We start from the raw sequence: 26,847 nt of genomic DNA on the forward strand, positions 1-26,847 counted from the left end.
GATGGAAAAAGTGTGTGACACAAAATCACAAAAATTACAAAATAAAGCACTGTCACTTAAAGAAAGTAGTAGATTCTACTGGGATGGAGAATAAGGAGAGAGATAATGTTATAATAAAACTAAGCAGAAGGGCCAAATGTTCTCTAATAATAGAGCAGACACTGTTCCTTCCAAGCACTTCAGCCTCCTGTTTTTTTCACAGGACACTCTTTCTGAAGATCCAGATGGATGACTGCTGAACTAATTATCCTAGTGTTCCATATTGGAAACCAGGTTTTTTTTAAGGACTGAACCTCATGAACAGCAAATATGTTCTTACTGTAAGGGGCATCACTAAACTAACCAGGATCATTTTACTGCTCCTAGTTTAAGCCCCATATTTTCAGAATTTGTGCACATGTAGTCAGGCTTACTGCACATGCAAATGACTGCTCAGAAGGCTGACTGCTCAGCTGTCTACAAAATTTCTGCAGCCACATACACAATCAAGACTAATTGCATGCCCATTTTTATGTAGTTGAGTGATTTGGAACAAGTGAGGTTTTTTTCCTCCAAGTAAAACTCAGACCACTCAAGAAGATCTTTGATCAACCTAATAGAAATGTTCATTTCCCCTTATGCTACAGCCTGCTAATGGTGATCAGAAGTGGTTTTAAAAAATGGAAGGATGAAACTGATGCAGTTTATGCTTCTTCAGTGACTAATAATGCTCAAAATTATTTGCTTCACTTTTGAATCTCATTTCTCAAGGTCACTGAAGTAATTTAGGCATCTACACGCTTCATTTCAAAACTGACAAACACTCTGCATCTGAACAGGAATTTCAAGAGAACATATCACTTCAAAAGAAATTTTAAACAAAAATTTAAAATGTCAGTTCAAAGTCTGGCTCAAGAATCTGTGTGGGGAAAACAGGAGAGTATAATGAAAAATGCATATAAATCTGCACACTTCAGATCCATGATGTAGGATATCTTACAGACAAGTTCAGGGTTCTGTCTTATACACTCTCCTGTATGAACCCGAGCAAAGCAAGTAACTGTCCAGAGATGTGCTCCACTCCTGAGCAAACATGATGCCATTTCAAATTAGCATACGCCCAAAGTATCTATGCCAACTTATTTGTGTCTCTAATGACTTCTTGCAGAAAGGAACTTGAGTGCAGCAGGCTGAGTCTCACTGTGCCATGGCACTGAATGCCCAGTCCCCTGGTGGGACTTGCAGAGTTTCAGATCAGCTCTGTATGCAAGTTGCAGCATTATTAACCTCAGAGAGGCCAGCAGCCAAACAGGAACACAAGGAACTCTGAAGAGCAAAGTCTCATAATCCTGCTCACACCTACAGTTTAACCATTTTTCTCTCCTGCACTGTGCAGAGGTGTCTCCTTTGTTTCAGGACTCATCTTCTACAACAGAGCTGCTATGTCCTGTTTGTGATGGATGTGGCAACTGCCACAGCTTTCCTGACAGTTCTGTCACTCATTTCTTTCCCTTTCTTTTTCTTGTTTTGCAAGAGAGAGGCCAAAAAGGAAGAGATAATCCCAACTCTCATGATCAGTGGCCTCTGGAAGTGGGGAGATGTGGACTGATGTGCTGATGCACTGAATACTTCAAACAAAAAATTAGCAAAATATTGGGTGGAACTAAGACCAGCTTAAGAAACATGAGCTCAGTGCTGACATTTTACTTCCTGAATTTTATATTTAATTTAGCTATACAAACATGCAATTATAGATAGAAATCATATGATGCAATGAGCATTATACTGAAGGGCAAATGAATAAGATTAAGGTAATTTCCAGAATGAGTACTTCAGGCTTGTCTTAGTACAGCAGTATCAAAAGCAATAGATAGGAAATCTGAGTAGCATAATGTCCAATGGGAAAGCAGTCTTTTGAATGCTTTGGTGAGTATCAGGCTAAATGCTGTGAGTTACTAAGTGCTCAAAGACTGAGCCTTAGAGCCATTTGCTATATAATTGGTTATTTATTATTTAGAAGTGTTGGACTAAATTCCTCTCAGATGCATTGGCTCAAACACTGCAGCCAAAGAAGGAACATTCTGTGAGTGTCCTGGTGCATATGAGCTCAAAGTTCATCCTAACACTCCGGGTGTTGTATCAGTGGTTTTATTTTCTTTATTCATAAATATTAGCTGCAAATAACTATTTTATTTATTTATACTTACTGTGTATCAGTTTACACCAAAATGTATACAAACATGGGCTCCCTGTCATGTCTTGCGTTATCTTAATTTGTGTGAGCTATTAAGCTAGACTGCCATACAGCCTTAATGGCATTAGAATATCAGCAATAACCCCTACATCTATATGCTAAAAGTTCAGGCCTTGACCTTTAAGGCAAGATAAACAGATATCCATTTTCATTTAGAAAAGCCAACAAACATTCCACACTGACTGAAACATATGACTGACCTTCTCTTCTGACTTTATTAAACAGCTAAATCCTATGAAAGTTCAGGTTATTTTAAAATGCCAAATCAGCAATAAATATTAAGAAATCATAATTACAGAAGCACATATTGTAGGACTATTCTATGATTGTCACCCTATATCATAAAGTTTATGCAATATATAAAAATGCAGCTGTAATAAAGAGGGTTTGTCTGTATTAAAAAAGAGTCAATTCTCATATACTACATCAATTATCAGAACATACAGGTTAAATGAAAACTGAATTTCAAAATGACACCTTGCATGCCTCAATGCACCCCACAATGAGTTTTTAAAGTGAAACAAGGTTGTCTGTCAACTACAAAAAAGAGCATTTGTTAAATATCTATAAAGCCTATATTATTACAACATCCTTCCTTGGAAATAATCATCAAAAACAATCAACATCGCTACTGAACTCATATTGACAACAAAATACTTGGGGCATCCTCAAGTATATTGCTGCATTCGTATTTCCATATGTGTGTTCTCAGAGTGATCAAATGTAAGTCAAAATGGGAGGGCATGCTTCTTTCTACAGTGGATATTAACAAATGAAAGACAACAATGATAGAAAGGCATCTTTCCTTATGCACATTTTCTTTATTTTACCATGCATAAAACACGGTTTCTACCTTTATCTATAGCTTTATCTGAGCTAGGTGCCATTCTACCATTAGTAGTATTCTGAAGTAAGCAAACTGCTAGTAACAAATATCCCCTTTAAACTTCTGAAATATATTCTAAATATATTTCAAAGTTCTTACTTTGAAAGTGAGAACTTTGTAAGAGCCATCAAACTCATCTGGTATGAACTAGATGTTAAAGTATCTTCGCGATTCCTTTTCATCAACAGGTAGCATGCATCTTCTTTACTCCAAACCCACCCAAGACATTAGTGCCAGCAAGGATAAATTACATTATAGCCTTGGGGGGAGTATTTCTGAAACAGTATCCCGTGCAAGATGACCAACTATAAGAACATATCATACTCAAAAATCCATAAAGTGCCAAATTATATTCTTGCATCTTATGAGGAGCTCTAACACCATATTTGTTTCACACAAAAATATTGTGGTCCCAAATTATATACTTATTGTTTAGTGTTTTTTAAATAATATGAAATGTTTATTTCCACTTCTGGCTGACAATTCTTTTATGTATCCAAGTAATACTTCTAAAGACTTCCACAGACATGAAAAACCCAGGTAAAAATCCCTGTAGTGACTGATAGCATATTTATAAGAACACTGATTCCTTACTCAACCAATAACAGCAAGTTTTTCCAAGTAGGCTGATCTGAGCTGATGGCCTAGAGAAATTCTTGAAGGAGCATCAACAACAGAAGCAAACTGTCAACTCAACCTTATGTCATCCAAGTTTGTAGAGCTTAAAATTCAGCAACCAGAATGAAGCAATCTGGTGGTTCATGCGAAGTTCATAGAAAGGAAAGCATAATGATAATGTGACAAGTAGCCTAGTACCTGTGAAACTGTAAAATGTCTACCATTCAATGCACTGTCTTCAATGTCTTTCAATAAAGGTTAATTAATAAATATCATTAACATTAAGCATGCAAGAGTATCTTAAGGGGAACGTACCCCAAGTTCATGGAGAATACTGTCATATGGGCAAACTTTCTGCTGTGTAATGTAAATACTGTTCTTGTTGCTAGAGACCAAATTATAGCTAATCTTAAACATGCTCATTTGAATACATAAAGCTTACAGCATGTATAAATCCTTAAAAAAATCTTTTCCCAAGAGCAAAGAACACTTGCTTCTAAATGTCATTTTATTATACTTCCAACTATCTTAAAAGCATCTACACATTAACTACAAAAAAATACCAAATTTTCTCACATCATAAAAATTTCACGGATGTACTAATGCATCTACATGTGCACATATAACACAGATGTTGAGATAAGCACACACTACTTTAAATAGTGTCTCTCACCCCCATTCAAATTATATTAGCATAAGGGCCAAGACAGGAAATATCACATTACATCTCAACCAAAGGTTTTAACATCTCAGTGGAAAAAAATGAAAGCTTTAGCTGGAAATTAGAATGTCCAATTTACCAAGTGGATCCAAAACACTCTTAAAATCTAAAGGCAAAACCAAATTTGAAAAGTCTTAATTGTGAAGTGCAGAACATGAGCCATTTTGCTTAGTTGTTTAAATAGTTCACCACTCCCTGGGTCTTGGCCAACAGAATCTGAGGCATTTACTGCACTACTTTATTAGCTGAGAAACAGAAAAAAAATGTCAAAGCACTCCTCAAAATGGCCTTTTCCAGGCGTGCTGCACATGCTGAAGGCAGGGTGGGTCTCCTGGGCCTGCTCTCGGGACAAGTCAATGTCCCTGATTTTTGCTTGGATGCAAAAATGAGCCCATTGCACTCCGCATGCTGCTGCCAGCCTTCCTGCCCAGGACAGTGGCACTGGGCATACACACATCCCCTACACTCATCTCCTGCTGCATGAGGAGCACGCTGGTGCCTTACCTTTCCTCAGCTGTATACTGAGCCTCTTCCCTATCTTTTTGGTGTTATAGCCACTGTTGGCAGCAGAGGTGAGAACTTTCTGAGGTGACGGTACCAGGCCAGAGGGTGGTTTCCCTGAAGAGTTCACACTGTGAGGTAGCTGTGAGTAGGAGTCTGTCTGGTCAGAGTGGTTACCCGCTCTAGACATTCTCTGTAAGGTGTGAAGTCCAGAATTGTTCATGCTTTTCCCGTCAGCGTACTGGGAGTCGGGGCTGAAGCGGCTGGAGTAGAACATGCTCTCGCTCTGGGACAGCTGCTCGTACTGCTCCTTGTTCGCCGCAGGGACCACGTGGAACCAAATGAACGGCGTACGCATGGCTTGGCGAAACATATGCTGTGCTCTAGGTTTTAAAGTGAACAGAAAATTAGCAAATTAGGACTGGCAGACTATAAGATATTATAAGCATAATTACTGATGTTAATTAAGCAACACGAGCTGACAGACACATTGCACTCGAGCATAAACCATAAAACTTGAATCTGTTCACTCGCCTATTTGGTCTGCTTTTCGCTAAGGTTTACTGCTTTAGGGCAACACTATGGTTAAATATGCTTAACGAGTAATGTAGCAAATACTGGATTCAGAAAAGAAAAAATTTTAACCACAGTCATGAAATGCAGACAGTTCTATTGCAGGACTGCAGTGTCCTTTTGTTTTGAACCTTGATAATTGTAATAATTGCAATAACTGTTACCACAGTGACAACAGAATTATTAGAATGAAAATGACTAATTATAAAAGACTATGTATTCCACAATTTTCTGATTATATGGAGTCTTGCAACCAGTCTAGCTTACAATTCAACTTTTTTCAGCTGGTAGTGTATCAGAATACAACATTAAGAAATAGGAAAAAAATGCTCAATCCTGTACAGACAGACACTGGGCTTCAAGGTCACAATCCAAAGTATACAAAGACAACAAGGTCTCTTCACAGACTTTACAAACTGTGATTCAGAACCTTAGAACAAGCAGAGACAAGCTGCTTTCAACCATATGGTACCAGGGTGATGTTTCAATTCAGGTTAGAGTCAAAGAAATTAAAACCATATTTCAAATATGTATTAAGTATAAGATGATCAGAACAAATGATATTTGGCCCTCAGCGTGCTATGGATTTCAGAACAATATTATAATCCATGAAATCACTCATTACCTGCATATCTCTTTTCTAGCTTTCTCTTTCTCTTAACTGGAGTGTGAACTACAATCCCCTCTTAGAAGTCTTTCTCATTCATTTTGAGATTCTACCAAGTCCAGACAACCACTAAGCAAATATACATCTCTCAAACTTCTCCAGGAAGTTTCTGCATATACAGCTCTCTTAGTTCTCACACAATCAAGAAACCACATATTTTTAAAATGTTAAAAATAAAGTCCTCATGTTGGCCATTTATATTGAACATGGTGCATTGCAAATATAAGAGCAAAAATCATATGGGAATTTCAAGAAAAACAGATTACCAATATAAGAAAAAAAAAATCTATCATGTATAAAAACAACCAAATGAAAATTGCATACAGTCAAACAACAATAATTATCCTGTTGTTCTGTTGGCTTTTGTTTTTTTTTAATCTGGCTATATAAAAGCCACTAATGCCCAAGGTGCTAAGAATCAAATAATGCAATGTAAGGTGTGGTAAGAACACTTACTGCTCAAATCTCCTGTTCCGCAGGTCTCCGTCATTAATCCTGACAATGCAATCGTTCTCACGGAAAAGGTTTTCTTGTTCAGCTTTTCCACCCTTCTCCAATCGCTTCACCAGCAGCCCCAGGGTTCTAGAACATTAAGATTACAAATTATTACTATCTGAATAATTTGCAATAGAAAATCTTATTGATTTAATATTTTATCATGATTACTACAGAAACTATATCTTAAACCATCTTTACCTTGTAGCAGGATAGCACAGTTTCAAATAACTTCAAGAATTACTTGATTTATTATCCCTTTTCCATGAAACAAATGGCCTGGGTGTATCAAACATGTTAAAAGTAAGAATGAACAGGTTGTGGGATGACAGCGCGTCCATTCTTGAAAAAAGCCAAGATTTCTGTGTAGTAAAAACTCCAAGAACCACCACACAGCTGAGAAAATATATCTTTTTTGCTTAACTGAAGCTGAGTAGGTTCAACTTAAAATTTGAATTTCTGAATTAGAAGAGAATGCCACAGCCTTCACTACTCCTTCTGTGCAAGTGAAACGTGAGGTTATCTCATGTAATAAGCAGCCTGTAATGAGGGATGGATAGAGAATTCAGTAAATTCATGTGGACCAAACACTTTTATTTTTAAATCTTAACTATTTTTAATAAAACAAAAAAGATGAAATTAAAAATTTAAATGCTCTTTCTAAATTCAGAATCTTAAATTAATTGACTGCAGCCAACTCCATTGGATAGCCTCTGTCCAATGAGTTAGACCCCTCTGTTTCACGCTTACCCACAATATCATCTTAAGGACATATTTAGAGAGAAAGGTTAGACAAATATTCAACCTGAAATTAAGAAAAAGGATTCTGAAGAAAGGACTTTTGGGGTACTGGCAGGATAGTATGCAAAGTCAATGATGTTTCTATACCTGAACTCTCTACTCGAAGGACAACTCAGTCTTCAGGATTATTCTGGCATTGACACTGCATTTGATTTTTTGGGGGTTTTGTTGTTGTTGTTGTTGCTTTTGCGTTGTGGGGTTTTTTTGTTTGGTTTTTTTTTTTGTTTGTTTGTTTGTTTTGGTTTTCTTTAAGAAGATCAGCTTCACAGTGTCAGACCACAGGATGTGGCATCAGTGGGTAAAACTCACATCAGCCATGTCAACAGCATTACTTTTTTTCAGAATTAATTTCAAAGCATGTCATGAAAAATACTTGGTCCAAATCAGCAGGACTTGGAAGACCACATGTGTTTCAAGCAAAAACCTTCCAGTGACCACACTGAAAGGTGTAATGTAATACCTCAGAGTAAATGAGCAGTCAGTGGTGCTCAAAAGGACTCCTCATGTGCTCAAAAGTTACCTACACACTTGAGCACTTCATTAAACAGGTCAAAAAAGCAAAATTAACTTATTTCTTCAAGTTTCAATTCTTCATTTACCAATTTATCTCCAGCATAAGCAAATAAATGTTTTTTTTTACAGAACAGTCATACATTTTTCCTACAAGGTAGATGAAGTAGTAGGAGAAACAGTCCTAGTAGTATTTCCACTTTGGACACACCTAGAGACATTAAGATATGAAGTTGAAAGGATCTATACATGTAAACAGACCACGAGGAGAAAAACAACATAAATTCTGACAACACAAATCATCAAATGAAGCTTGAGTCAGACATTTGCATGACAAAAAACTCTACAAGTCCACAACAGTAGCACACTAACCTAATGACCACGTTGTACTACAATTTTCTAATCATTATTAGGTTATGTAATCACAGGAAGTAAAATAAAACAAACTTTAAAATAACAACTCAATCCTTTTTTTCCTTCTGTTCACAAAAAAAGTGTTGAAGGCAGTCTCATATTTTTAAAACTGATAAATAAAATTATAAAGAAATTATGGATGATTTGATAGTTCCTTGAAGAACCAAACTAACAGTTACATTAATAGTAAAAAGGAAAACTACTTGTATGGCTTCATTATGCTATTTTTATCAGAACTATAGTTTTGACACATGGAAAACTGACGTGTTAGAAAACAAGTTTGTGACTTCTTCACTTGTGAGTTGAATTTCTTTTGGGGAGATATTATATTAATAGCAAAAAGGAAAACTACTTGTATGGCTTCACTATGCTATTTTTATCAGAATTATAGTTTTTGCGCATAGAAAACTGACATGTTAGAAAACAAGTTTGTGACTTCTCACTTGTGAGTTGAATTTCTTTTGGGGAGATTGTCATTGAGCCACAAAGTGAAGCTACTGTAACTCTAAATAGGGAAGAGATAGGCAAAGGAAATTATAAAATAGGGAATGCTACATTGAAGAGAAAACCAACAAAATACTTGAGCAGGAAAGAAAGGAGCTGTATCTACTCTTCCTTTTCTTTCACTTGATGCCCAACAGCTCTTTGATGCAGGTGTATTCCTCTGCAATGTCCAAAGAGAATTCAGAATTTGGATGTGCATGCAATGCTTGCACAAGAGCAAAGAAACAACAACAGGTGTTTGGTTTATATGGTTAACTATAAAAATTACCAAAATATCAAAACAATATCTACACAAAGTACAACAATCTAAGTTAATACAATGACAATGCACAACACAAAATAATGTGGTTATTTCATCCCAATGTCTCCATGTGCTTATGACTACAAAATGATTGCTCTATCAATAGTTTTGACAGCATTTTTCTTGAAATGTTGCTTTCTACTGTCTCACATTCTGAATTTACGTCAAATTATTAATGCAAGATGCACCTTTATGCATGGTTTGACATTTCTTAAATGTATTCCACTTAGGCTTTCAAATCTGTAAAAATATTACTAATCCTTACCAATAGTAGAATAATGTAACAGATAAACTACCACTCAAAATTGTAAATAATCTCATTAAACAAAGGCTACAAGTTCTGCTAATGAAAGACTGGTCATTTCTAATTCAGCATATGGTGCCTGCTCATGAGGATTTTGCTTTTTAACAAATGTTAGAGCTAGGTTAACCAAGGCATATAAACCTAAAGTCAGTGAGAGCAAATTCAAGGGTGGATGAACAGACTGAGTCAAAGCTGAAAGCAGGCTTCTCACAGTGCCTTTTAATTTATTTAATTTTTTGTATAAACACATGGCACAAAAGGTCTCCTTAGACACAATTCCAGAAACAATTTCCAAATGAGTGTTTGCATAGCAGAGAAAACTAGAACTGCAGAAAATTTATGTTCTTAAAAAATTAACAAAAGCCTACCAACTTCCTACAGTATTTCTTCAGCATACTATGGTCAAATGTAAGAATGTGACTCTGAAAAAGACTTTCTGGGAATTCATGTTTGTTGTTGCAGCAACTGGAGATAAACGGAGTAGACCTGATATTGCAAATATGCAGCAACCTAAAAACAAATTGGATTTTTTTCCCTGCCATATGCCACCATCATTAACCCTGCAAAGTGGAGTTATACTACAGCTTCAATGTTATGTTTCCTACATTAGGAAGACATAAATTTTGAAAACATCTAAACTCATCTGGTATAAAGTACCAAAGTCAGTATATACATTTTTTTTAAACACAATCATGTAGCATACAAATGTATGGGTGTATTTGAATTTGCTTAATTTTGTCCAGTTAAAGTAAGTCAAGTTTTTAATACAAATTCTTCCATTACAAAACTTCTAAATTCCAACTTTTTCAAGAATTATATTAAATATGACGTGAACCTTTTGCAAAACACTCTGCAAGTCTACAATCCTGTTGAAACAATAAGAAATAAAAATTTTGTACCTGTGCTGTTTTAGCCTAACATTAGCTGATGTAGAAACTGAAGAGAAAATGCCAAAGCACAGAGCTCAATCTTTGTATTTGTTTTAAATACCTAATTGGGAATGTAAGCAGCTGAGATTATATTAGCATTTGTACCACTGTATTTCCACAAGGTTCATTACTCTAATTATACTATTAAAATAAACTCAGCTACATGTGTTAACATTTCTGTTCCCAGTATAAATTACAACCAATGATAAAATTAGAAATAAGCAGCGATTTTTTTATTGACATCTAAATTGCCTGACTTAGTTGGGGCAGTTTGTGCAATGCGAACTCTCCACATGCCATCCAGATGTATGGAAATGATGATAATTTATCTTAATAAAAACTGACAGTGGAAGTAAAAATAAAAACTGACACTGAGCATCTAGACTATGATTCGGCCATTGTATGTACACACTGAAGTTATTTATGTATTTACCTGCAAGCTAACTGTAGTGTAATCAAATCAGACAGAACAGAAAATAGCCAATTTAAATGTTTACATAAAGTCGCTAACATGAAAAGGCAAAAACTAGATTAAGGTACAAAAATGAGGATTGATTGAAAAGCTGATGTGCAGCGGTTTCATGCTTAGAAAGATCTCTGAAAAGTTCTACAAGACCATAAACACAGTATAAAATTCCTAGATTCAGAGGTCAGAATAGGCAAATTGGCTTGTTTGTTCAAGTTAAATTATTGTGGCTACTCAATGCTAAATTGTACATAAAGTCCTTTACCCGATAGTGACATCACAGCACCACTGTGTAGGCATTTAAATTTCATGCCTGAAGTCCAGAACCAATTCCCAATCTTTGGTAACCACTTCTCAGCTTTTTAGCTTGACTAATACTTCAAATTATGCTTAGAAAACTTCTTAAAGGCTGAGCTCAGACAGTCTGAATTCAGATACAAGAGTGAGGGAATGGTACATTCACTCTACAGAGAATTTTTTCCCCATACATATGTTTTTGCAAGCCATAGCTACCTTTGAGACTTAAAAGGCTGGAAATGCAGAAGAATAAATGGAGAGGCAGAGAGCATGGACCTCCTACTTGATCAAAGAGAATATGATCATTAGAGAGGCACCTTGAAGGCAATATTATGGACTCTCACTGTACACAATGGCCATTAGATACCACTTTAGTTTTCTTTGTACCTTGAGTACAAGACTAAAATTTTTACAGTTACATATGAGGTGAATTTATAAACTCTAGAAAATAAAGGATATTTCCAATTAAAAGACAAAAAATAGAAAGAGAAAAATAATAAAAAATATTAAAAATAATTAAAATATTTTAAAATCTATAAAAATAATAAAAATAATTTTAAATTTTCAAATTTCTAGATTTCTAGTTAGGGTCTGTGTATGTTTAAATGCTCACCTCCATTTGAGGTTTTTCTTTCTTTTTAATAAAGCCTGCTAAATTTGTAATTTAAACTGACAAGAATTCTCTTTTTTTCCCTTCTTTGGAGACTTCCTAATATTTTAAGACATTTAAGATACATAACAAAAAAACATTTTTAGCTGCAGGTTTTAGATGTAGAGTTAATCATGGATTTTGTGGCACACTTCAACAGAAGGAAAGCTGGCAGAGCTGTGCATACCTGTCTGTATCAAAGTAACATGTCTGATACTTATTAGTGGATGTTCATTGTGGGGTTTTCAGATGAATATCCAAATCCTTTTCAGTTCTGCTTTACTAAGTAGACTTCAGAGTAGTCTTGAGCCTATGGGACTCTGATTTCCATATCATTATTCACAGAGATTTCTGATGTTCTCTCATATATTCCTTGTGTCAATTGAATCTCTTTCCAAAGACAGACATGGCAGGATTTCAGAAGAGCAGCTAGGGTATAGAGCTTGAGAAGATTTCAAAAGCAGAAGAGGCCATATAATGGTAAATTAGGCTATAATTACTGTTGAGCTTTCAGAGAACTTGGTGCATCTCACTTAAACATCAACAGAACATCCCACATCATCCAGGCTGCTCAGTGAGATTCTGTTTGGGACTGTTTGCTCCTGTCTCTGAGCACCTAACAAGAAGGAAGGATTGGTGGTATGCTAATTTTGCACAGAGTTAGAATTTTCTTTCCTTTCATATTTTTCTCTCATTCATTTCCTCTTTTTTCTACTCTTATCTGAACACTTTCCTACTTGCCTTCTCTTCTTCCTTCATTCTACTTTCATTTTCATGCCTCCTTTTCTGCTCAGCACTGCATCTATGCCATTGCAAAAATGTGCCAGCCGGTTTACAAACAAAACTTCCATCCTTAAAAACGCATAACCATAAGGTGATGAATATGTATACCCTCCTCCCTTTTGATAAGGTGAATAAAATCTGCTAACAAAATCATATGATCAAATAGGCCAATAAAAGACAGATACATTTCTAGAGGCAAAACCAGAAGGATAACAAGGAAACATACATAGAATAAAGTTTCAGCATGTCTTTACGAATCAATAGTGCAATTCCCAGAGAAATGCATGGGTTTTTATTTTAAAAATTCTCAGTTTTACTGGGAACAGAAATAATTTGTAGCATCTATATAGATGAGGCAGAGACCTTTACAGATTTTGTTCAAGATCAAAAGCCAGTAGTCAAAAGATTCTTATTCCAAACCCTCAAAAGACCATGAAAAAGCCAAATATTTTCTCAATTGAAGTAAACAACAGAGATATGGCACATAATTTTTATAGCTTTGGAGTGTTTCCTTAAGGAGGGATTTTCTGGTGTAAATTTGTTGGTGGGGGAAGGCTCCTGCTTATTGCATAGGGGAAAAAAAGGTGAATTGCATAATACTTTTTCAAGCTATTGATTAAATAACCATTGCCTATTGAGTAACATTTTCAAAAGCAAGAGAAAGGAATTACAAGAAAAGTAATTGAAAACACAGCATAACTGGAACCAAACAGCAAGCAAATATAAAACAACAATGGGACAGCGGACTAATCTAGATGACACATGAGATCTTTTCTTTCTGGACATCCTTCAGTCCTGTGGCTGGTTTTCTATAATTAGGTTTCTACTAAGCACCTCCCCTGATCAAGTTATTATTATAAGCAGGGAGTTGTAGGTTGATTGTAGCAGGGAGAATTATTTTTTGCAGCCAGGGGATGAACAAAGAGCAGCCATGTGCTACAGTGAGAAATAAGCAGGAAGCAGAAGATCCCTGCCATACATCTGCTCTCCCTCTGAATCTAGCAAAAGGAGAAGCAAGTGTGTCTTATGCAGTCAAAAGAAATGAGAAACCAGGAGGGGAAAAAAAAAATAACCAAATCCCCACCAACTGCTTCAAATCTGATCCTGAGTGTGTTCCTTCCCCTGTCCACACGGGAGGTAGCTGGAGAAAAATGTGTTTATCCTACCTGAAAGCATGCAGAGACATGGGTATGCAGACAGTAAAGCAGCAGCACAACACAAGCACTTAGAATCAATCCCAAGCAATGAACTCTGCTTTTCCTTCATTAGAACACACAGGGCTTGGCAGAAAACTTTTGGAAATATTCTAGATCCTCCCCAGCTCTGCTCTTCTACACTTTCAAGACATGACATCAACTGTCTCCCCTCTTCAGCAGATTATTTTGTAGAGGGTCAAAAAAACTCAGAAATGACACATATGGTTCATTTTTCAATGAAGTGAGTTCTAATAGTATAAGATAAAAGAGGACACATTTTAATATAAAAATTATTTCCCTTGTAATAGAATTTGCTTTTCCAGTATGTCCTGATTTGAAACATCTATATTTAAATTTGGCTTTCCTGCAGTAAAACTTTATCATATAATTTTGCATGACATAGTTAAATTTCTGTTTTAAAAAAATTATAAATTTTATTTCTGTGTTTATGTGGTTTTTTTTCTTTAGCATGGTCTCATTATGTATGAACAGTTTAAGCTTTGCCTCAGACTTGACAATCACATCACAGGCTGGAAGCAAATTTTACTCTAGTTAAAATTCTTATTCAAAATGTCAAAATATATATTTTAACATCAGTTTTATTAAACAAGTACTTAGCAGGCAGTTGACATTCTTAAACCAGTCTTTTCCTTGGCCTTCACACTGTCAAAATCCCAGATAACTGTGTGAACATTTCAACCATTCCTAACTTGATCGGATTTACTTCTGAGTTATGTTTGAAGCACTGTTCACTCGTGCCCTTTCCATACCCACTCTGAATTTACTGAATTTCAGATTATGAAGAGAAGAATTCACCATTTAACAGAAGTTTGCTCTTAATACTTGTAGTCCCCAGAAAAAGTAGCTTTAAAGTAAGACAAATTACATTTTCTCATAATACATGTCAGTGTATGAACAGTTCATACTGTTTAGGCCATGAAAGCATTGGATTTTAAGTAACAAGTGCAAATAAAGCTCTTACGCTGTGTTTAAAATCCCATGAAGATATTTTGTATAGGAGGCAAAGTACCTAAAATACTCTAATGTTTCTGAATATAGTATATTAATATTTGAGAGATACACTTGTATAGCAAATTGATTTTGTTAATTTATTAGTTTTTAACTATGAAACTGAAGTAGCTACTCTGACAACAGACTCGAGAACATAACATCCCTTTTTATGTGCAAAGATTACTTTTAAGATACATCTATTTGTTTCCCTCTTCATTTAAGAGAGAAAATAGAGCGTGTACTTAGAATATGCAACACCAGTATAAAATTTGCATATATTGCTGAAAAATTATAATTTCTCAAGGTACTTAAAAGTTTGAAATCCATTAATAATTAATAAAAAAGTTTAGCTCTTTTTTCTGAGATTATCTTCATGACCCTAAATACTAAAACTCTGCATTAGCAAATTAAGCATTAGACATGTATTCTGCTTATTAATAAAATCCCCCACATTGTATTTTTTAATGTAAACTGCTTTCTTTACACCTTTTTAACCAGAATGTTTCAACTGGTTTTGTTACTTCCTTTTAACCCCAACAGATGGGGCAACATGAAATTTTGAAAGTGTGGCAATTGTTTTCTCTCCTACTCTTAATAAGCAAAAGCAAAGGACATCTCTGGTTTAGTCCTGCTGTTATTTTGAAACTTGTGGTTTAAACAGTACAGAGGGAAATGTTCCAAAATATCCACCTGAATTAGGGCAGAAGTTTATAATTTTTAGAAGTCCAAAAGGAAACGTCTTTATCTTTCAATTTACCCTGAGATTACAAGACCAAATTCTAACTCCTTCTAAGCAGAGCCTTTGAACTTTGGAGTCCATTCCAAGCACAGAGTCAGCAAACTTGCATTTCTTCCTTTCCTAATCAGTGAAGTAATTGAAAAACAGACAGTATTCTACAGAGGGCAAAGGCACACAACACAAAAATTAACCAAGATAAAGCACAGCAAATTACAATGCAAATAAAATCCTACACGATACGTTACCTTCCGCCTCGGGCACTGAAAGGCACTACATGGATTCCCAAAGGCCCGCCGTCATTGGAGACCTCGACGAGCTTTACCATATCACTGTGAGACAATGACGAATGAGGGAATGTGAACATGTACCGTGAAGGAACCAAAAAACCCCACACAAACATACACAGAGAAACAAAACCATTCCAGAAACCAAGTCATGGTGATGAAAGCATTGCTGAGCGCTACGTACCTGAAGAGTAATCTGATGGCATGAAAGGAGATCAATCATCAAAAATACTTCAATTAATAGAACCAAGAAAAATATTTTTTTTTAATTTAGCTGAATACATAAAAATAGGTCTCATCATCATCACTGCATGCATATTGCTTTATTTCTTTCTTACTCTAAGGTTAAACTGACCATTGAGTAGAAATACCTTAAATGCCACACACAATTTTTCCTCAAAAACCTAAAAGCTCATCATAGAACCAGCATGCTTTACTTTTTTATCTTAGAGCCAACGCTAAATTTTTTACATTAGCTTTCCCATAACTACCTCACAATCAAATAAGAGTTATTAATTTTTTAATTGGCTAAATCCTTCCAGTTTTAAAACACATTAATCTGTTTTATTGTAATTCCATTTCTTTTACTGGAAGATTCCTGCATTTCCTTACTAAGCAAAGTTTCCAAAGTTTTAACTGTAACATTCAAAACCAACCAGACGTCCCCTGGAGCAACCATGCATTTAGTTTTCAATTATAAATTTTGCTGTAGTGAGGAAAAAAAGCAGCAGAAGAAAATACAGGTTCAGAAAGACACATGCAAAAATTGTAGAAATAGATTTAGACCAAATCTCTTAATGACTTTGAAACATGCCCACATCTGGAAAGGTAGAATATAGCCCATGAACCATAAAGAGCTATAAATGCATAAATGAGAAAATAATACACAAAAGCCAAACCTCTCAGTAAAACTGGAAGTGAGAGATCTGAACAGAAGCCACAATCTAAATTTGCAGCTTATGCCTCTCTCTAGCATTACATACTTTTTCCATATTTCCTGGCACTAGATATATATACAAACAGATCATAGAAAAGCTTGTTTCTCATATGAATACAAATAAAATTTAATCTCAAAATGGAGCAAAGAGCAAGACAAATGCCCTGTGATAGCAGTAAAAGATTTTCTACTTCCTTCAACAAGCTCTTGATCATATGGTGGCCCATCATGAAAGCTTGCAGCTCTTAATCTGTAATTTGAGAATAACCAGACCACATATGCTTGGGAAGTCAACACAAATCCTGAGTTACAGTTTGTCTTACTTTTGTCCTACATTAAATTTTCTAAATATATTTTTAAGATAGCCTTTACATTTGTTGTATGCCTCAACTGGTGTCTGAATTTTTACCTTGATTTTTAAACATGAATGGAAGGTCTCTACCCTTATTGTCACTGTTAGCTCAAGAAAGTAGTGCAACAAGAGGAGAGCTGAGAGACTTCAGCCAAAAACGTGTTATTCTTCAGACATGGATCAATGTTTTAAGACTGAGATCAATACAGCATTTCATACTGTTCCACGTGCAGTGTCTATACAGGATGACTTCATTTCCTTCTCACTGTATGTTAAGGCTAAGTTGTCATTAATTAGTGTGCAAAGGAGCTCACAGGGTTCAAGCAACTCCTCTGACCTCCAAAGGGAACTCTAAAAGACATCATTTGCTATTGGCAGGTCTGTGATTCTCTATGACCAGCTTTCTTCTGACTTTGCTATTAACTTAGAGGAAAATTAAGGGCTAAGAAAGAGAACAAGTGAGAATTTGTGTGATGCACCTGAAACAGCCCAAGTGGACTTAAATTTTAAAAAAACACTTATTTTCAATATCCAGTGTACATAATTTAGCTTGTTCTAGTGCTTGAGTCAGTCATTTTTCATTTGTTCAAAATGCACATTTAATATCTTTGCACTCATTTTTCTTACATTTTTTCCTTTTAAAAAAATAAAATTCTATCCCAAATTCAAATGTTAAATTTTGTAAAACAGAATAAAAGAGGAAATGATAGCTTCCTAAGAGAGATTCTTTCAATCTGGCTTCCTGATTTTCTCAGAAGTTTGGGCCAACTGCTTCAAACAAACATGCAAAGAAGTATGAGATCAAAACAAAACATAAATGAAGTAGCATATGATGAGAAGTCAATAAGTTACTTAAAAGCAACAACAGGAAGCATTACATTTGACAGAAGTTCTGCAAATTCTATTTAGGAAACAGCATTTGGAATTTACAATGTAACAGATTTTGTAAATGGAACCGAGTAACATGCACGTTCTACAGCCTAATAGATGTCACCATGATCTTTATCTAACATTTAAAACCTCTGTCCCTAATTCATAATTTAATTCAAAAATAACAGGAGCAGAAGATTTAATTTTATTTAAAATTTAAGTTAATAAATTTAAAAGATTTAATTTAAGGCTAGAAGGGATATTTTTCTCATTTACTCCCTAACAAGCTCTGCATCAGTTCTTTCCAATGAAATGCAAAAGGTCAAGTTTGCTGTATCTTTTGATGACATAAAATATCATTCAGTAACTGCATTTTTAAATTAGGTGGAGCTAACAAAACACCAGTTTTGATCCATTCAAAAGTTTGAGGTTTTTGACCTCACAGTTTGTGACTGTGATAGGTCTTCCTAGAAACTGTGACCTAGTGATCGGAATTAAGATTTTCTCCTTTGAAATTCTTGCCTGTTGATCTATTTGTACTAGCACTGACCCTATTCCTTGTGTCAAGTTTTCAAAGTTCCATCAAATAAGCATCTTCTTTGAGGCAGAAAATCTACTGTAGCATCTGCACTTATAAATGTCAAGTTTCCAATGCTCATCTTTAATACAAGCTTTTTAAACTGTTTAGAATCTCTTTTAAAAAGATCCATTTTTTTAAAACCAAAATGACACATGACCTAAAAAAGATTGCCCCAATTTCTCTAAGAGTAGTATCACTCATATTATTCTGAGTACTTCGCTAGTCTGTGTTCAATCTTAAGACTCACTAAAACAATATGTTCTGCCAGTAACTTACTCCAGGGAAAAATTGGTAGCATTCTCCAAACCAGTGTCTGCATGTCCAACAGGCTCAACTCTGCTGTTGTCCTCCTCTGTTCGATCTTCATCCTAGATAGTAAAACAAAAAAAAAAAATTATATAAGCCTACATTTAATTTTATTAACTCATTTTAGTAATGATATTTTACCATTCTCAGATTACTGGGGTTACCACATGTGCACTGGAAATGCTGTGCTTCCACAATTGTCTGAAATGGTTCGAAATTAGGTTTTGTCACTTTAAACATTTTGCAATTATATTTATAGTTTGGCCAGTGTTGTATCACAATTTCTGCTAGTTATAAAACCCATGCTACAGAAGCTATCACAGTCAGCATTTTTTTAGAAGGTTGACAAGCAAAAGCACAAAATCAGCTGATGGTCAGCAGTGTTTGGGGAAACTCCTCCCAGGCTCTCCCTGGGCAGGGGGCTTGACTGAACACACAAGGCAGATCACTGAGGCTCATTTGCAAAGACTTAAAAATAGTATAAGAAAATGCAGCTTCTGTAATTCCATGAAGTACCAAGAGCTTTTTAAACATTTTATCACGGCCTTTATTAATAGCTTGCCAGAGTAGGCAGACATCAAAGAGCTACGTGAGGCTCTAATGCTAACCAATTGATTTTATTTTTAATTTCACTTTCCAAAAAGTACATACGTTATTCACCAAATGTATAACTTTAATGTCAAAGTTGTGAATGCTGTACTTTCCAATTTAGATCAGGGTAATTCAAGGACTTCAGTAAGAAGCTCTAAACCCATTCTTATGTGTATGTTAATTATTGAAGCTTATACTTTTAAATACCCAAGTAATCAAACAGAAAATATTACGGAGTGTTAACAGTAGGTTTTAAACACAGACAGAGCCAGAGCAATCAGGTCAGTGAAATAATACATGATAGGTTATGAGTTTAGCACACAGAGTCAGACAACTTATTAAAGTACTGAAGAGATGCTAAAGGCAGGCAGAGACAGTTGGTAATGTCCAATTGAGATTTCCACAGAGAATCTGCAAAAGCAGGAGGCTGGATGCACCAGGCTTCCATGGGCCATGGATATGCCTTCTGCACCCTGGAAAGCAGCACACCTTGTGAGGCCAAGCTGCTTGGAAGAGTGATGATTCTGTGTCTCAAGAGGTGTTAATATGCACCTTCTTATCATCTCCCTCTGTTAAGCACAAGGTAATTAATACATTTCAAAGGTTAACCAGCATCTTGAAGCTGCCTAGAAATGTAAATTTACTGATTTCAGTTAAAGTTTTATATGCACCACTGCATAAAGTTTAAAATTAAACAAATATTCAAAATCTCCATGCCAATTCTAAAGTCACATGCAAAAAGGTTTATAAAGGAAAATCAGAACATTTGGAGCTGTTTCATACTGAAAACAGGTATTCCACACTGTTTCATACAGCATCTTGCAAATCACTGTTGCCATGGGTTTCCTGGTTTGAGGTTAGGGACATTGCTAGTTGTAGAAAACTATGTATTTTTATTGCAATGAAGCTATTACTAGCCTTAGGAGAACTCTTTTCAGCAGAGTTGCTGATGAAACCCAAGTTTGAATCTCACTTATGACAAAAGGTCATCACAGATGAACATGACTTTGTTAATACTATGGCTTTTGGCAAATTTTCATGTGTGGTTTTTCTAAGAAAATATGCAATAAGTATATAGATACATTATATACATACATACACACACACACATATATATACATATATACACACACACATGGAAGAAGAGACTGAAATAACATCCTATTTATAGATATGCCTCTGCCAAAAAAGAAATGTCTGGCTTTATGCTGTGTCATTTTAGCAGTCATCTACATATGTGCAACGTAAGCATCATTCATTTAGTAACACTTGAGTCCTACACTTCATCACTTTTTAGCCCCAAAAGCTTTTCTCTTGACTACTTTAAGTTTGTAAACAGAACTCCCCTTGCCCCACTCAGTGTTTGCAGCAGTCCTTTGGGCTTGCTGTTGACAGACCTGCCTTCAGTGCCCTCCTGGGACACAGCCCCTGTGCAACGCTTGAGCTAAATCCTTGTACAAACCCTTCTTCCCATCCTTCCACAACCTGAGAGTATCTTTGCTCTTGTTCCCACCAGACCTAGGTCTCTCCATTTGTTGGACATTCCTTTCTTTCTGTCCCACCTGGTGGTGTGGGGGCTTTTCCTGCCAAGGAGAGGAGCATCCCTGTGCCTGACCTCGAGTGCAGCCAGGTCAAAGCAAACAGCCAAGTGAGCTGCCTCCTGTGCACCTTCCCATCTTGGGGTATAACAAAGCAGAAACTGCAAATCAAAAGCTACGTCTAACAGATGCTATCTGGCACCATCACATCTACATTTTGTGCCTTTTGTTTTGAGAATCATAAACACAGCAAGTTTTGGAACCACACTGACTGTCAGTTATCCAAGCAATTAAGAAACAGCAGCTCCCACACGCCTCTGTCTGGCTTTTCCTGGACAGCAGACAGATCTGTATCAGAACCATGCATGTGCCCATAAATAGGTGCTTAGAGGAGCAATCATAATCCTAATGAAAGCACTACTGCCATGATCAACAGATGTATGATGTACCCTTTTAAAAAATCTTTAATATTACAGTAATCAGACTCTCTTTTCTTCTCGAAATAACACAGATTTTGATTTACACTGAAGTGAACAGAGAGAAAAATTGGACACCTGCAGAGGGATTTGACTTAAAATTCTGATTTACTATGAAAAGTAACTAACTAGCTGTGAAAATCTTTACATCAAGCAATTATTTCTTTATTTGGAAAGCAGTTTTCTTCTGAAAGGCAAATTCGACCTGGATAAGGTAAACAAGGAAAAGGACAAGAGCAAGAAAGTTTCTGTGAACCCACGTGGATATTACTGCAGATATTTCTCAGAAATAACTAATTTGAGCAAACTCCCAGAACAGTAAGGTTTATTTTCTCTACATAAAACCACTGATATCTGCTATATCAAAAAAACCCAATTTTTAATGTACAGCTATTAAAGAGTGAATGTGTTTATTTCCAAAACTGAAATAAGAGTAATTAAAAGATCCTTTAATCTTTACAGCACAGAGGAAAATTTAAAGCATCTCTTTCAATGTAATTCTCCATATCTTGATGTGCTCAGTGCAAAATTTCCCACTGTTTGAAAAATAAAAAGAAATCATTATTTTTCTAAGTTCTGTAATAAAATTAATGACTCAAAAACTGAAAAATTATCTTAACTGCTCAAAATGGACTATTAGTGCTAAAAGTTCTACCTATTAAAAGGACCATTTCACAGTTCACCTGCACAGTGTTAATGAAATACATATGAAAAGTTGCAAATTGGGTTTTTATTTTTGAAGACAGTCTCTCTATCACCACTTAGGATTAGAAAATCTGCAGAGTTAAGGAACGTTAGCAGTATTCTTGCCAACAGAATCATAACCAATATATGTGAACCCAAACTGTTATTTTAGTTACATTTTCTCAGAATATTTCTCAATGAAATCTGCCTAGTATAATTTCCAAAGCCCAAAACCAGCCATGCTTTCCCCATCTTACTGGAATTGTAATGTCCATTTCCAAAATATCAGCTCCTGCCTCCAATTAATCCACAACTTTGTCTTCAAAGCACTTTCCCACTCATCTCTGTTCAAACTCCTCCTTCAAGAATGTGACTGATTTAAACTTCAGATATTATTGAGCTGATATAATACTGATAAGCTATGATAATTTAATTTCTGTATCTTGTATTAATACCATATATGAGTATGGTATTCAGTCAGCTCAGTCCCTCTGTAGTGGCTGTGGGGCTGAGAACTGGCTGGAGACAGCATTGCCTCACTGAGCATCACAGTGAGATTCACCTTCCCAGGGAGCATCAGACACTGGCTTGTTTGTTTTCTACCATTTATTTTTTTTTAATTTTAGCACAGTAAGTCCTGTAAATACTAAACTGAAAGGATCCAACACCCAACAGGCACTTTAGATTTTACTGCAGAGAAGGACAGGTTATCTATAATGACAAGCTCCTGACAACATTTTTTTTCCTCATCCACTACACAAATAAAATAAAGCTTTTGCTATTAAAATATGCCCTTCCCTCCGTATTTCCCCTTTTAGACTCTTGCACTTCTCTGTAATGATTATGGAAGAAGAGACATACTTGCTATTAGTCTCCTGGCAGCTGTGCTTCATAAATGTTTGTTTGGTTCTTGCAACATAAAGTAGGTTCTCTCTCTCTCTGTGTGATCACACTTGATGGGAAACAGCTCCTAGGAGACCTCTTTTCCTGTGTCTTAACTAGCACAAATACACCAGCATCAGGCTTTTGTGCTAATGTCCTCACTTTTTGATTAACCGGCCAAATCTCCAGAGAATGGCAATTTTCAATCAAATCTGAAGAGCAGCTACAAAGACAACATGGGGAAAACCCAAAAAATATTGAATACAAAAAATAGGCTATGTTCCCTCTTGAACATACATACATATGCACACATAATTAGGTGAGAGCTTTGTGTAATTCACAACAGCCCTGCACTTGGTGCACTGCCATCCAGGGAGAGAGAGAAACCTTACATTAAATCATCATCCACTTAACACCAGAAAAAGCATGCAAAAAATTATTTAATGTTATGTGTGTATATACACAATAACACACACACTTACACAAGTTCATATTCTCCTTACATCTCAGTAATCCCTATGTTACTCACATCCTTCTGCAGGATGGTCACCCTGCAATTGGAAATGACAATATTCACATAGTTTTTATATGCCTCACTACTCTAAAATGAAATTTGCCTTGCTCAGTCAAATCAGTGAATAGATATCATATAGACACAGAGGAGCGTAGAATGGAAGGGATTTCTCAGGTCTCTGATGAATATCAAATTCATTCCCTGCTATCACAGGCAATCATCTCTTATTTCCCATTTATTAAACTGATCAAGCTAAGCCTTAAGCCTGGTTGGCTTTACAATGGCACTATTTCTGTTTTGAAGTGCCTTAAAAGGAAATGCTTTTACAGATTTAAAGAGAGATTAATTTGATTTCCTATTGTCCAAAAAGCAGAACACCAGAGAGCCAATAAGTATAATTTGATACAACCTTCCTTTGCCAAACGTATGTGACAATTCATTCTATTTTGAATAACTAGCATTTTTTCATTCATAATGACTTTCTAAAACATGTATTAAAAACCTGGCAATACTAATAACAGCAGAACAAGTCCTATGGTATTGCAGTTATTTTGTCGTGAGTATCAATTTAGAGGTTCACTGAAGTCAGTGGTCTTTACAGGCTCAACAACCTGTGATGTGATGCGTCACTCAAATGACACACATATGTTCTGCAATGATTTGGTGGCACACACCTCTCTCAGACAGCAAGCCAGGCTGGTGGCAGCAGCACAACACAAATTCTGTTTGGCCAAGTAGCAGAGCTTCCAGTAAAAAAGATTTTTACTAGATTATGCTGCAGTTAATTCTTTTTACAGTAGGCATTACAGACAGCACCAAAAAGTATGAGAGCCTTTTAAGAGTTTTAGTATGTTAGGCAAAAGGCTCTCCTGCTAGTGAATTTAACTTGAGACATTTTGCTTCTTCTGCTTCTTCACAGTCAAAAAAATCCTGGGTCTGTCCTTACAGTGATAGCTTACCCACAAACAGCAAGAAATGCATTAAAAGTCAAAAGGTTTTTTTGTTGTTGATTGAATGTGCTTCTTAATTCATGAATCTGAATAAACTCTGCCTACCAGCAGAGAAAATAACATTGAGGAAAAGGGAAAAAATTGTTAGCCAAAAATTGCAAATACAATTGCACCTTGGCAACACCATACAAGGAAAACAGCACCAAATGGGATCTGACAGAAAAAAGCCCACCAGCAATGTCTAAAGCACCACTGATTCTCCAGAATTTCACAATGTGCATTGCAATCATACTTCACAGACTATATTTGCTGTTTGCCTGAAAACTACAGGGTTTGTTTTCCCCAGACTGAGGTGATCCCACTCTGGATTGTTGCAATGACTTCTCCAGAATCACTGGCAGTCCAGGGTGGGAGGCAGAGGGACGAGATGTGCTGCAAAGCAATAGTTACCAGAACAAATCCATACATCTAGGTTCCCCTCCAGATGGCAAGTATCAAGTGGATAACAAAAATATGTAGCTGTTCCCACCAGATCATATTTAAAAGACATTTTAGAGAAGACTCAAGTATTACTGGAACACAAAACTATTTTTGCAGCCATTTTGCAACAGCTCCAAGTCCACATATAACATGCACCACTACAACACTCACAGCACATTACAAAATAATAAAATGATAACAAAATAGTGCCCTAAGTTTCTGTTCTCTGGGAAACGGGTAAAGTGTTGTCAAACTGAACTTCAAAAAATACCTTGATGATATAATTATTATATTAAAGAGAAACTTAAAATGAAGACAATATTGGGTCCTTTCTAATTTCCTACACTGACTTGCTATTTGACAGTGGGAAAAATCACTCAAAAGTGCATTTCCTTATTAACATGTTGGGAATAATATTACATGCTTGCAAAGGAAAATATAAGACTCTTGGATGTGACACTTTGAAAAGCAGAAATATTAAAATGGATCTCGAATGTCTCAGCAGCAGCTTAGGATGCTAAGCCACAAAATGCTTCTTGCTCAAAGATATCAAATGTGCTTCATCTCTTCCTTTTCTTAGCACCTAGTAACACCTGCACTGCATAACCCATTTTTTAAACATTTTATTAGATGCCAAGTATATGAAGAACTACAAAACTCAAAGCATTTCATCACATAATGAATTTGCTAGACAGTTCACTTACAGAGCAACCTGTAAGTAAAACCAACCACACCTAACAAGAACAGCTAGAAAAAATTTGGCAGGACCAGACAAGGCTTCCCAGCACTTACAGTGCTGCCTGATGGGGAGCCCACTAAAATTATTCTTTAAAACCAAACACAGTGATAAAATCAACCAAAAGATTGGATGCAACAATAAAGCACTAACTTCTCATGTGCTACATATTTGAAATATATAAAGCATGGATTGTCACACTTTTAATATTAAGTGAAGCAGCCAAAGAGTTTTCTGAAGATCGGATCAATAGCAAATTATAGATGTGTCCATCGTATTACAAAGAGAAGTAACTCTCACAGACCCATGTACAACTATAACAAATTATCTCAAATTGATTGTTGCCTTAAAAATGGGTTCATTTTGTGTAACTGCCTAGTTACAGTCTTTATTCCATTTTCAGTTTTTCCTCAGGATTCAAAACATATCTGTTTCACAGGTGTAAGTCTGCTCTTTGTTTTAAATAAGGCTTATCTACAAAATATTTCTATGATGTTCAAATTGCTGAAATTTTATACTCCTCATATGATTCACAGACTTACATACAGACCACCAAGATCTGCCAGTGTAAAACAAATATTAGGGTTTATATTAAATACAAATTCAGTCTTACTTAGATGTCAGAATCATGGGAAGTATCTTTAAAGGAAATAGTTATCAGCTTTACTTGAAACAAGGCTACAATTATAGGTCAATGTATAATCAAATTCCCCTGCAAAGTTCAGCCCAAAGGCCAGGCCTGGTTATCATCTACCTTGCATAATGCAGGAATTACCTCAATTACAGAGACATCCCCACATGGTGAACCAACATAAGTGTAGCACTTGGCATGTAACAAACACACTCTAGTTGATGTCTTCATACACAATTTATTTTCCCTTTCCTGGTGGTAACTGATACATACACTGCTCCTATATATGGCCTCTTGCTAACTCATGTGATACCTGCCCACAGAGGGGAAACTGCCCCTGCTTTGGTACAAGGTGCTTCACTTGAATTTTTTCACAACAGGGGTGACTTTTAATAAATGAAGCCTAATTTTCTTTTATAACTTGAATTCTTCCTACTC

The 26,847-nt window shown here is 35.8% G+C and overlaps 1 protein-coding gene across 19 annotated transcripts in view; it reads right to left on the reverse strand.

The window, feature by feature from the left end:
- Positions 1 to 26,847, reverse strand: part of PARD3 (par-3 family cell polarity regulator) — a 445,202-nt gene that overhangs the window by 200,310 nt on the left and 218,045 nt on the right. For 17 of the 19 annotated variants that reach the window (XR_005627160.1, XM_039705907.1, XM_039705894.1 and 14 more), the window contains 4 exons: positions 18,898 to 18,989; positions 15,844 to 15,927; positions 6,656 to 6,781; positions 4,963 to 5,342 (listed from right to left, as the gene is read on the reverse strand). Coding sequence is in view for 18 of the 19 variants with exons in the window: in XM_039705907.1 (XP_039561841.1) it covers positions 4,963 to 5,342; positions 6,656 to 6,781; positions 15,844 to 15,927; positions 18,898 to 18,989 (682 nt within the window). In the remaining variant the exon portion in view is untranslated. The remainder of the gene's footprint in view (positions 1 to 4,962; positions 5,343 to 6,655; positions 6,782 to 15,843; positions 15,928 to 18,897; positions 18,990 to 26,847) is intronic. The other 2 variants (XM_039705901.1, XM_039705860.1) reach the window with 1 other exon arrangement.

The sequence above is a fragment of the Passer montanus genome, unplaced genomic scaffold, assembly GCF_014805655.1.
Source record: "Passer montanus isolate IOZ18808 unplaced genomic scaffold, ASM1480565v1 scaffold10, whole genome shotgun sequence".
Taxonomy (NCBI): domain Eukaryota; kingdom Metazoa; phylum Chordata; class Aves; order Passeriformes; family Passeridae; genus Passer; species Passer montanus.